At 32.2% G+C, this 12,946-nt stretch overlaps 2 protein-coding genes across 6 annotated transcripts in view; one reads left to right on the top strand and one right to left on the bottom strand.

The window, feature by feature from the left end:
- The window catches only part of LOC105113992 (uncharacterized), a 6,469-nt gene extending 2,205 nt beyond the window's left edge, over nt 1–4,264 (bottom strand). Inside the window, exons 1-4 of one of the 4 annotated variants that reach the window (XM_011010370.1) lie at nt 2,955–3,422; nt 2,044–2,163; nt 1,259–2,013; nt 547–607 (exon numbers count right to left, since the gene is read on the bottom strand). In XM_011010370.1, the coding sequence (XP_011008672.1) occupies nt 547–607; nt 1,259–2,013; nt 2,044–2,163; nt 2,955–2,984 (966 nt within the window). In that variant the 5' untranslated portion in view covers nt 2,985–3,422. Of the gene's footprint in view, nt 1–546; nt 608–1,258; nt 2,164–2,954; nt 3,423–4,140 lie in introns of those variants that run through there. The other 3 variants (XM_011010371.1, XM_011010372.1, XM_011010369.1) reach the window with 3 other exon arrangements.
- Nucleotides 4,265–9,558: 5,294 nt separating this feature from the next.
- LOC105113994 (3-hydroxyisobutyryl-CoA hydrolase 1-like) lies at nt 9,559–12,929 on the top strand. 2 transcript variants are annotated; one of them, XM_011010374.1, is made up of 14 exons: nt 9,559–9,731; nt 9,859–9,939; nt 10,119–10,187; nt 10,330–10,393; nt 10,479–10,558; nt 10,682–10,765; nt 11,149–11,233; nt 11,329–11,393; nt 11,482–11,603; nt 11,708–11,768; nt 11,868–11,966; nt 12,068–12,169; nt 12,470–12,511; nt 12,608–12,929. In XM_011010374.1, exons 1-14 carry the CDS (start codon nt 9,690–9,692, stop codon nt 12,743–12,745), a joined length of 1,134 nt encoding a protein of 377 aa, XP_011008676.1. In that variant the 5' UTR covers nt 9,559–9,689; the 3' UTR covers nt 12,746–12,929. The 2 variants fall into 2 exon arrangements, with proteins under 2 accessions (XP_011008676.1, XP_011008675.1); XM_011010373.1 differs by having other exon boundaries at nt 11,308–11,393.
- The last annotated feature ends 17 nt before the right edge of the window (nt 12,930–12,946 follow it).

The raw sequence follows: 12,946 nt of genomic DNA, 5'->3' as shown, positions 1-12,946 counted from the left end.
CATTCCTGCAAAAAAGAACACTTTCACATGTCAGTGCTGTCTTACTCAAAACAATCACCCCACCCCTAATGCATGTGCTCATATATGTACTGAAACTTAACTGGAAATGCATATTCATAAAATGAACTGTCAGAAAATTATCTAATCCTGCCTAATCTCTATTAATTTCAAGAGATATATTTTATAGATTGTAATTTGGATCTCTTTTGAGAACAACCGAAAGCAATACTCAGTTGAAGCGAAGCAAAAATTCAGGAAAATCCTTTGTTTCTATGACTTGTCATCTTTTGCCCAAGGACATAATCATTTCTGAAACTCTATAGCCTGTTCAGGGTGCATTTTCAGGCGCATTACATCCCCAGAGATGCAATGCTGTCAATTTAAGGTAGGTTGAAAAAAAAGAGTGAGTTTCCAATGACTAGCACAGGCTTTGTTGAAGAGAACTTGGCTTTGGGAGTGCAAATGGCCCAATGCATTCCTGAATGGACACTTTGCCAGGTCCTGAAGCAGATAAAACCTTACCTTCTATGTTTAAAGAGCACTTACGTGGAAACAAACCGTCTGCGATGTATCTATTTCAATAGGCTCACCGAAGCAATCAGAATCCCTACAGAATAGTCACAAATATAAAATTAGAAAATGGTGTGATTACATCCATCCTCTACCCATTCATCAAGAAATTTGAAAACCAAAGAAAATAGTAAAGCATGGCTATCAAATTACAAAACAAAAAAGAGGTCGATATGAAGATTGCCATGATTAAAATGAGCTCCTATCAAATCACGACTCCTATATCAGCAACATCTAACAAACTGGCAATCTTAAATGAATTTTTCCACTTTGTTTTGTAATTCTGGGTTCTGAACTTCTTTACCCTATTGTCAAAACGTTCGAGTCTGGCTTCTATGATCCTAAGTTCATATCAATAAAAAAAAACATTATAGGCTCAAATGCTCCAAATCAATCAAATTTTTCTTATATTTGACAGAGCACAACCATCCAAAACATAGTCTAATCTGTACCATACTAGTCTATCAAAAGCCAACTTGAAATGAAACCGGACTACTGATCCTGTAAAATCATTTGCGAGTCATAATGCTGCCTGTACGTTTGAAGATTTTATTTGAAAGCTGCAGCGCATTGACTAAGGCATTCAATCACGCATACACAAAAGGTAAACATCCATAAAACAACAATATAAATATAAAAAATCTTAGCAAACAAGGGATCAAAGTTGAGCACCACAGGTAAGACATACATGGAAAGCTGATCGGACCACTCAGGAACTGTTGCTTGATAAGATGTACCGATCCTTACACGAGATGTGTGTGCCTCAGGGTATTTCAACATGGAAGCTATAGGACCCAGCTTAGATTTTTCATTCCACCAACTGATGCTACATCTTTTGAGAAAAGAAGTCTCTTGTGAAACGTTGTGATTCAGTTTTGAACAGGATGGGCAAAACCACAGGTCAGTGGGTAAAATCTCCATGTTTAGATTGCAGCAAGATAGATGAAATGCCTCTTCACAATGATCACAAAGTAACATATCAAGTGCTTTCTCAAGATTCCCACATAGCTCACATGACTGAAAAAAGTTGTTCTTAATATTTCCCAGAACTTCAGTGGGAGCACTGTTGCTCACAGGACAAGCTCCAGCGAGCAGCCCATGACTTCTGAGAACTGAAGTGCAGAGTTCTCTTATTGAGAGATCATCACCTGACACCTCCATCTCAGAATCGGGGTGCTCTACAATGTTGCTAATGCTAATCCTTGCGGTTATGGAACCGACTCCCATTCCTGGCTTTGATTTAGCAACAACAGATGGGATAGTACGAGCTCTAGCACCATCATCATTTACCACTGGAGGATCACAGTTCACTGCATTGGTTGGTGCGCTATCCGTTTCTGGTTCAACCGAGGACATTATAGCAGACTTTTTCCTTCGCTTCCTTGCCACATATGATCCCGGAATTTCATAACAATTGCCGGCAATCAATGGATTTGAACCATCCTGTGGGAATTCAACCTGTACTAAAGGACTCTTCCAGGCTTTTTCTGGGACCCACTCAGAGAATAGATCTTGCCTGCTGTAATTAGGAGCAAATGGTAGAGCAGCCTCGACTGAACTTGGGATCAAACCATGCAACATGATGTTCACCTGCTGAAGTATTCAAAACATCCTGAAATTAGTAACCTTGCTCAAGTGTTCATGGTACGCCACTAAATTCAATAAAAAAAAATACAAACAAGTTTTTCATGCGAAAACATGTGACAACTACTTTTTTCATAGAAGGAAAATCTAATAAAAAAAATCATGGGATCGACGCTTTACCACTCAAAGGTTACCCAGCAGTTTGTATAGAAATTCAGCATGGAAATCATTTTTTAAAACATAAATACCCATCTAAAAACAAGAATCTTAATTATGAACACTCTCGATGGACAATGCTAGCATGTATGTTTAAAAATAATGCTAACGTCTAAGTCAATATACAATATTCCACGTAATAACATGATTTGTTAAAACCTAAAAAGACAAATATGCACCATAGCTATAAATAAAAGATATAAAACAAAAATGAAAGGATGAGATTTTAAATTTATGTTTTAAAGGTTATTAGTTCAAATTCTGCATACTTGAAAGTCACTAAAATTTATATAATTATTAATTTTAAAACCTATAAAATTAATTAAAATATATATAAACTAATCCAAATATCCATGTATATATATATAACTTGTTTAATATTCATTATAAGAAACTAATCTTAGATTTTTCAAAGCATGCCTATTTATAGATCAAATAAAACCCAAAGAGATATAGAGTAGACTCCCTAAATTAATTGCCTTTGATCTATACAGGCATTTATTTTGAATTCTGAAAATGCAAATAATCACAAAATAAATCTAACAGTTGCTTTGGATTTTTAATTATTCAAAATGTATATTTACTAAGTTTTCCCATTCCCACTTCAGGTTCATGTGGGAGGGAATATATTACCCACGCCGCCTCATCACGACGGATTTGCGGTGGGACCCACCGAGGTGAAAGATTTAGCATCCCGTGCTGATATGGCTCAGGGTATAAGATTGCGGTGGATGGATTCAAATCCTCTCGGATTTGATCAAAACCATCGACCTCAAAATGAGCAGACATGACTTTAGTTTGTTCCCTTGAGAACATAAGAAGAGGATCGGAATCTATCACTAAAGGTATTTTCCATGAAAACTAGCTCGGAAAACACATTCAATTTATGTCATCACACACAAGTAGTTTAAACAAAACACGTTATCATAACAAAAGCAAACGATAGTGAGGTAGACAGAAACAACATAAGAAAGCCTACAGTAAAATTCTACCAAATTGAATATTAAAGATCTTCTAAGTTGTTTATATATAAAAAAAATTGTCATAGACAAAGTTAAAAAAAATAATAAAAGAATTTGAAATTAAATAAAAAAATATTAAATCAACAAAAAATATATGAAGCCAACATCATTACCGAACATAATGAAACAAGAAAAATAACAAGAAAAAAATCAGATAGAATTCTATTAAAATAAATCTTAATCACAAACATTGTAATTCATTTTTCTAACTTATATTTTCTCTAATCAAAATTAAATATTGAACCTCTTCTAAGTTTTTTATATTCTAAGAAAAAAATCCTTAACAAAGTTAGAAAAATAATAAAAAGTTTTAAACTAAATAAAACAACAAATCATAAATCAATAGTAAAATATAGTAAATCCCGAACAATAAATTATGGATCTAATTTGAAGACTTGACAATCCCAAATAGCTCAAAAAATCAAAAACTATACAAAACAAGGTTTTTAATAAATAATCTTTTAAAAAAATTTCAGTATGATTTAATGAACAGATAAGATCGAACGTTCGACCGAAATCTCATTCACCAGATAGCACATAGCATGAGCAATATTTATGAACAAATTCTCGTACTTTCCCAATACTAATAAATAATCTTCCTAGTTAACCAATGCTTTAAATAAATTATGTAAATCTCATGGCCATAAGCAATGAATTTCTATACTTTAACAAAAACTGATTAAGCATGCATATATAGAGACAGAGATAAATGAAAGAGAAGATAAGAAATAAGAGATTTTAGATTTACCAGGAACTGAAGAAGTGAAAGGACCGCTCCGTCTTCTTTAGAGAGGGAGAGGGAGAGGGAGAGGGCGAGGGAGCAAGTTGGCTTTTGCCTTTGGCAGTTACGACACTTTTATTTTTTATTTTCTTATAAAAAAAGCAATAAGTTAATAGTTTTTGCCAATTGTTTTTTCAAAATTCGGGTGGCCAACGGCATGTGAACCGTCTATTGTTTTTTTAATTGACTAGAAGTCATGCAAGGTCCTTGTAATTTTTTTATTGTATCAAATTAGACCCTTATGTTTTAAAATAACCTTTGGTTAGAAGATATACAAATCTTTTGTAGATGGTCGCCGTTGCATGCATGAATATTCATAATGGATTGCCTTTATCATCATCATCATCATCCCATGCATGCATGCAGTGCAGTTAATTTTTGAAATGTGAAGCAAAAGTCTTCTAACCCGGCATCTCTTATGAAGACAGTTAACTGCACAGAATAATACTTTAACCGTTGTTGTTGGATGGATGCCACGTGCCATGTCATGATTGGATAGATGACTTCAAATTATCTCCTAACCATAGATAGGAAGGACTCGATACGATTCAGGTAAAAGTGAAGGGTCTGATATGACGAGGAACGAAGAGTTCAGGGACCATACAATGATTCCTGGCTTTTTAAGAATGGTGGGGCCCCGTGTTTGTGCCGCTGCACCGCTCTGGAAGTGCCACGGAGTGTTTTGCGCACGTGGGAGAACATGCATGGTAAAATTGCAGTTCTGCGCTTAGCCAATTTTTCAAGTTTTAGAAAGCGCCATTGTTTGCCTCCAAAACAACGCGCAAATCCCCTCTTCCCTCTTTCACCCTCTTCTTCCTTCCCGGGATATAACAATTTTTGAATCATGTACGCATGAGAGCGGAGATTTCACCATGCCATAGTTTACAAAAACTTATACCGGTCCATTAGGTTAATTTAGGATATGATAATTTGATTTATTTTGTCAATCTTAACTATTAACTTCTTAATTTAAAAAAATAATAAATTTAAATTGCTAAATCTCATCTTAAATCAGATTTTAAAACTATACACCATATTTTATTAAAAAACTATAATTACCTTACCAATAGCAGATTTTTTTAAAAAAATAATAATAATAATAGCAAGTGGTAGGTGCATAATTTTTGCAAATGGATGTACCAAGTTTTGAAAGCTATCTTTTTTTTTTTTTTTTTTTAAATCAAGTCAATAATAATGGTTGACCAGGTTTCATGCTTATTCAAAACTTGGCTTTATTGTCTAATTTTAAATTATTTTTTTGTTTAAAAATATTTAAAAATAATTTTTTTATTTTTAAAAATTTAAAACAATTCAAAAACTAAAAATTTAATTTAAAACAAATAATCTTGAATTTTAACAAAAAAAAACATATTCAACATCAAAACCAAACACCTCCAGAAAAAAAACACTTTGTGGTGTTTTTCAAAAGCTATAAATGATAATTTTGTTAGCAAGAGGTAGGATATATATATATATATATATATATATATATATACACACACACACACACACACACACACACACACACACACACACACACACACACACACACATATATATATATATATATATATACACACACACACACACACACACACACACACACATGTGTGTGTGTGTGTGAGATTAAACCAAATGCTTTATTTCCTCTAACAGAGTCTAAATCGCTTTGTTTGACCACTCTACCTTTGGTTTTGGGTAATTTTTATTCAAAATTAGACAACTTAGAAACTATTTCGTGGTACCATGAGAGTTTTTTTGTCAAATCATAGAGAAGAAAAGAAAATTGTTTGGTTAGTTAAATAATTTATATTTTTATATTGGGCCCTGATTGAATTTTAAAATTTGATTTTGTAGATGTTAAAATAAATATTTTTTATTTATTTTGTATAAAAAAATTTAACCAGATAATTTTTTTTTTAAAAAAACCTATATATTTAAAACCACAATTAAAAATATTTTTATTAAATTTATTTTAAAAAATCACAATCACAATGGCTATAACAATGTTAAACAATTGTCTTTTATAATAAGAAATCACGAGGATAGATTATAGAAAAAAAAACAAAATTATTAAAGGAAGACAAATATAAAGTTGACTTTAGGTTGCGTTTGGTATTCGATGAAAAAGACTGAGAGGAAAGAGGTGTTTGGACGCTTGGGTGCTTATGCTTGCAGTTCCAAACCTGCTCATGCCTTGGCATCTAATTGCTCCTCTTTTCAGAACCGGCTTCAAGAAGGGCTTGATACATAATTGAAAACGGCAGTGTTTAACTTAGAAGAGATTAAAAAAAAAATCAGATCTCACCGAATTCTAGGCTAACCCTTTAAATCAATCAGATTTTATCAAATTAAATTCTTAATTGATTCATAATTAACCTGTTATAGATTTTAAAATTATAATAATATGATAATTTGTTGAAGTTTAAAAATTAAATAGTGGATGGATACTTGGTTTAAATATGGTTAATAGAGAGAACTACTTATTAGTCCCCAGCCTATTAGGGGTTTTGCAACTTAATCCTTGATCTATTGTTTTTTTTTTTAATTGGCTCTAATTATTATCTTAATACGTGCCTATTTGTCCACGCAGTTTATTATACTACACTTTTACACTTTTAAAGGGATTGGAAAAACATTTCATATTTATTATGTATTTAAATTTATTATATTATGAACCCCAATATATATAGCAAACGACACTATATGGAAATGTTATCTTTTCTATTTTTTAATTAACTAGTGTTCTAGGAGCATTGTTTTTTTGGTATATTTTGTGCCAAAAAAATACTAGGTTTGGCTAGACAAACAGATCCAAATCACTTCTAGCAGATAATGGGCATGGCTTAGCACCCAAACCCAGTATTATTGCGTCTTGTATTGGTATCGCACCTAAAATATCATCTCAATATATTTTTTAAATAATTTTTTTTAAATGTTTTTAATTTTTATTTTTTTATAATGTTGGGTCTGAGTTCGTAATTATACTCAAATGCATTTTTAATTTTTTTAAAGGAGTTGAAAAGTATTTATTTACACAATAACTTTATCTTTTTAAACAAACCGGTGTAACCCTTAATCTATTTGTTATTATCTTTTTAAAAAAGTGAGAAAACGCATTTAAAGGTGACTTGCCTTCTATTGTGAGAAATGGCATGGAGTTTCCATAGAGTTTTATTTTTCTAATGGGCTCCCTTAAAATATTTTCCCCCAAAATAAGGTAATGGTGATTCACATGTATCCTTCATTAATTAATACGTGTCATATTTCCTGGCCCTTAACTCGCATTACCTCATTACTTTGTCAATTGATTAGCTACGTACACAATCTATTTCTTTACGGACACGTGTAAAATTCAACTTCCCTGTTAACTCATTACCTTGTCAAATTTCCTCCTTTTTTTTTTTTTATGGAAACGTGTAAAATTCACTGAAAAAAAAGGCATACTCAAACATTTGTAATATTATCAAAGTCACCACATGGTATTGTTGCTCTTAGTCATGTAATGATATTAAAACAAATTATATTTCATGATTTATTTTTTAAAAAAATATAACAACAATCACTACTTAATTAAAACAATTTTTAGAATCTATTTAAGAATGTAGTAGATATTAATAACAATGCACATCATGATTTGATGAAAATCTTCAATTTTCAAAGATTCTAATAACCAGCACATCATGATTTGATAAAAATCTTCAATTTTCAAAGATACTAATAACCATGCACATCATGATTTGATGAAGATCTAAGAACAAGGATCCGCACCTCAACCTCCACATCATGATTTGATGAAAATCTTCAATTTTCAAAGATTCTAATAACCATGCACATCATGATTTGATGAAAATCTTTAATTTTCAAAGATTCTAATAACCAGCACATCATGATTTGATGAAAATCTTCAATTTTCAAAGATTCTAATAACCATGCACATCATGATTTGATGAAAATCTTTAATTTTCAAAGATTCTAATAACCAGCACATCATGATTTGATGAAAATCTTCAATTTTCAAAGATTCTAATAACCATGCACATCATGATTTGATGAACATCTTTAATTTTCAATGGTGGATAGAGAGATAAAGGAATATATTTATCCAAACTTCTTTTAAATTTATAATAGTTTAAGTATGATAAAAAAAAATTAAAGATTAAGATAACTGATATACCAATCTAAATTCCTTCCAAATTCATAATTTAGAACAAACATAACATAAAATATTATTATCATCTTCTTGTTTCTTTGCAACATCGATCCAACGCGAGACAAAATTTTTAAGAAAAGAGAAACCAAATATTAATTTGAGCAAAAGTACTGTAGAACAGGTGAAATACAAAATGAAAACGAGTATACTGGAATAAACATGGAAGAGAATTGAAGTTTCATGAAAGGACACACGTAGACACGAGTTTTTTCATCTTAAAAAAGAATTGGTTAAGTTAATTTATTTGCTGCTTGCTTCCAATTACCATTCTTTTGATATATTGAATAACTTTCTTGTAATAACAATGTCTTGAGAAGGAAAAAAACTAATAAGAATATATATATCCAAGAAAATTAATGAATACAAGTTGATTTTTGTATATATAGTTGATCGAATTTTGGGAAGAAATTCTTGATATAGTTACTCCTACATGGATCCATGTATTAATTGAAGGCAGATAATTAATTCACAACACATTTATAAATGCTATAAGAAATGATGGGAAAATTAACAATAAATAACCGGATACTAACTTATCAAAATCAAAATAAAACAATCAACAAATATAATACAACAATCACACAAATTAACACCAAGATTTTTACATGGAAAACCAATGTTAAAAAAACTACAGGACTGTAGTCCACCTAAAACTTTCATTATCAACAAATAATAGGTTTACAACTGTTCTTTCTTAAAATCAATTAAATGGTATAATATACATATCATTAAGAACGACTTATTATAGGAATACAATAAATTTAAAGAGAGAAGTGTTTGAGACAAACTCACAACAATGACAACTTCATTTTCTATCGAAACGGTCAGTTTTCACATAACCAATTTTTGATCCAACCATCCAAGATGAAGAGTAACGTGTTTAGAAGCTATCGTCAAATCTCAGCTCGATGCAACGATGAACGAGTTGGAAATCAAAGAAAAAAAACAGACTGCTCTACTACTTTTTTTTTTCTTCTGTTTTTTTTTTCTCTATTGTCTTTTATGCGGGTAGTTGAATTTTAATTAAAAAAAAATAGTTAATGCTAATTAATATGGGACCCACTATCAAATCATGCGAGACAACACATAACAAGAAATTTAGTGCAGTGGGACTCTTCTCCTTCTTCCACTCAAGATGCATTCATGGCTAAACAAAAAATGACCAACCAGTCTGTTGTTTTCTAGTGGCTGCTAGTGTTTATAAAAGGCATGTCTTTTTGAGGAGTCAACAACAACAACAACAAGGCTAGTTTGCCGACTTGTGTTTCGGGACCAGGAGAGTAGACTATCAGTTCCATCTCTAATGGCTATGATCCGGCATTCCTTCGTCAAGGATGTTAATCAGGCACATGCACTTTCCATTTTCATTTCTCTGTTGCCACATTTCTTTTCGATTGTAAACCAGAAAAAAATTGCAGCAGAAAGCAATGCTTAAGCAGTTTCTTTTCATGTGATCATTTTTTATCCTCTAGGTGCTATTTGAAGGAAATTCATACGTGAAGAAGATCATATTGAACAGACCACAGAAATTAAACTGCATCAACCATCACATGGTAGCTAGATAGATCCTTTCTTCCTCCGAGTATATTGTATAAAGAAAGAAACATAATTCCTTTCATGTGTGATATTACACGTTTTCCCTTTTACTTCAACACCATCAACTTTCTTCGTCACTAACCTGCTCATAAGAACAAAAAAACCTTGATATACTAATTATTTATTTTGTTGACAGATCTCTGAAATGACAAAGAAGTTGAAAGCCTACGAGATTGATCCTGAAGTCAAAGTTGTGGTGCTGAAGGTATAACTGATTAGAAAATCTGCTAGAATATGTATCATATATTAATTAATTAACTTCACATGATTCAACTCTATCTGTATTATCCATTGACGTTTCACTGATGCCACTATGGTCTAACCATACTCGGCTACATCTAATGCAGGGAAATGGAAAGGCGTTTTGTGCAGGTGGTGATGTTGTGGCATCATATATTTCTATGGTCGCAGGTGAAAGTCATCTTAAATGAAACATTCAAGTAATAAGCAAATGTTTGATGCTATTTATTAATGTTTATCTTCTTGGATGAAGCAGGGCATTGGAGTCATGGGGGCCATACCTACAAGAAAAATCTCATTCTGTACTTTGTAGTTGCCACATATGGAAAGCCCGTGGTAGGCATGCAAGATTATCTGGCCCCTTCATTATGCACATTCGAAATGTCAATAATATCCTGTAATTCTTGAGTCTAATTATCATTTGGAATAGATTTTGATGTATGCTATTGGACATTGAAGGTTGCACTCATCGATGGAATCGTGATGGGGGCTGGTGCTGGGCTATCTATGAATGGAGCGTTCAAGATTGTCACTGAAAATACAGTATGCTTCTGCTATATTTTAATCCCTTTGACAATTTACAGAGTTAAGGCCTTCTGATGGAAACTCAAGTAGGAATAGAAGGTTTCAGAAAAGCACTTCCGAAAGGTTTTTGGTATTTTATTTCTTGATGAATGTTCTAGGATGTTAACCGATAAAAATAACCCTAATTTATATTAAAATATAACCTAACATAGTTGATTCAAATAAGAACCCAGAACTCTTCCAAAACCCAGAACTCCTTAAGTTTGAGATCCTTATCCTGCCGTTTTTTACTTCAAATTAGACTCTGCTGTAATTTTGAAAATCCTTGGTTCTCATCACCTTCATGTAACTAGTTTCAAGTATGCATAAACTCTGTTTGATTCATGAACTAGCATAAACAGGTGTTTGCTATGCCAGAAACAATAATAGGACATTTCGTTGATGTCGGGGCATCGCATTTCCTTTCCAGGCTCCCTGGGTTTTTTGGTAACCACTTAAAATTAACCCTGTCTAATTTAACAATATCTGTACGGATATCATACTTTCTCATTTTTATTTAGGTGAATATTTGGGACTTCCAGGAACTAGGATAAGAGGGGAAGATATGGTTGCATGTGGCCTTGCAACTCATTTCGTCCTCTCAAAGGTAATGCCTTGGAAATTTATATGATCGTGCATTTTTTCTTATATACCTTCAGGTTTGCATAATTCAAAACTTCTTTCTCTCTGCATAGGATCTCCATTTAGTGGAAAGTGCTCTAGATGAAGTAACTTCTTCAGACACCAACAAAATTTCTGAGATCATCAGCAAATTTGAGCACAAACCAAATGTGAAACAAGATGGCGTTTTTAGCAGGTAATCATCAGGTTCTTCGAGAAAATTAATTTATCTACTTTCTCCGTTATCTTATATTGTCACCAAGATTGTTCCTGAATTCTGAATGTCCAATCATTAAACAGATTGGAGATCATTAACAAATGCTTCTCAAGAAAAACAGTTGAAGAAATACTATCATCACTGGTAAGCTCTTATACATTGCAGAAAGAAACTTACGTAGCATAGAAAGCGTCAAATATTAGGAGTGCTTGCAATATGATGCTGTTTGACTTGTTTTATCAGGAGATTGAGGCAGGAAATAGAGCAGACAAGTGGGTTCTAGAGGCAATAAAATCCATGAAAGCAGCCAGTCCGATAAGCCTGAAAATTTCCCTTAAATCGGTATGTAATGAGGGATTTTAAGTCATTAATATTATACTTTTACTAATTTAAAGCATATTTGTTTCTATCACGATTTTATAAAATTCTTGTATGTTGATCAGATCAGAGAAGGCCGCGTGCAAGAACTTGATCAATGCCTCGCCCGTGAATATAACATTTTTTGTCACATTATGAGAAGAACAGTGAGCATTGATTTTTTTGAGGTGATTGAAATATGATGATAATAACCTAAATGTTAGTATCTAAGATAGTATAAGATAGAATAGTGTTTGGTTATTATCTTAAAATAATTGAGACGGAAACATTAAAGATAAATGAGATATAATTTTCTATAATTTATATTTTAAAAGTATAAAAATATACTTCAAAACTATTATAGAAATGTTTATTTTATATTTTCATCCCTTTCTCTTCAATTAAATATAATTTTATCTTTATTTATAGCTGTCATTTCTATCCCATAACATTAACCAATCAAAACCTAATGTAATTGTTTCCTACAGGGAGTAAGAGCCATGTTACTGGATAAAGACGAAAATCCCAAGGTACATGCATGGAGCACTACTATGTGCGTGATGTTGCTTTGTATCCATGACGTGCATAATGCAATGATCAAATTTCGATTTCTTGTGTTCTAACAGTGGGAGCCTGCAAGATTAGAGTTAGTGAGTGATGAAATGGTGGGCCAATGTTTCTCCAGTGTCGGTGAAGATGACTGGGAATCCCTTCAACTTCCTGCTAGATCCAGCTCAGTTGATATTATGAGGCCAAAAATTTGAAACTAGGAAAATAAAAATAATATCCATCAGTACTTCACCATCCTTCTATGCCAGTCCTAGCTTATGTATCTTTAATTCCAGGACAGGAAATGTCTGCTCAAAATCTGTAGAATATATTACAGAAAAGATGTTAAAGTTAACATCTAGAAATAATTAAATAATTGAATCTCTCATGGTTACAATATCTAGTACTGTCAAATT

The sequence above is a fragment of the Populus euphratica genome, unplaced genomic scaffold, assembly GCF_000495115.2.
Source record: "Populus euphratica unplaced genomic scaffold, PopEup_1.0 scaffold476.1, whole genome shotgun sequence".
Taxonomy (NCBI): domain Eukaryota; kingdom Viridiplantae; phylum Streptophyta; class Magnoliopsida; order Malpighiales; family Salicaceae; genus Populus; species Populus euphratica.
The sequence above is the reverse complement of the archived record's forward strand: the minus strand, read 5'-3'. Positions and strand labels throughout refer to the sequence as shown.

Bases quoted from the DNA above. Each gene is read 5' to 3' on its own strand.
- LOC105113994 (XM_011010373.1), top strand. From the start codon at position 9,690: ATGGCTATGATCCGGCATTCCTTCGTCAAGGATGTTAATCAG. The intron at 10,559-10,681 runs GTAGGCATGCAA...TGGACATTGAAG, and splicing joins CCACATATGGAAAGCCCGTG to GTTGCACTCATCGATGGAAT. The intron at 11,604-11,707 runs GTAATCATCAGG...ATCATTAAACAG, and splicing joins CAAGATGGCGTTTTTAGCAG to ATTGGAGATCATTAACAAAT.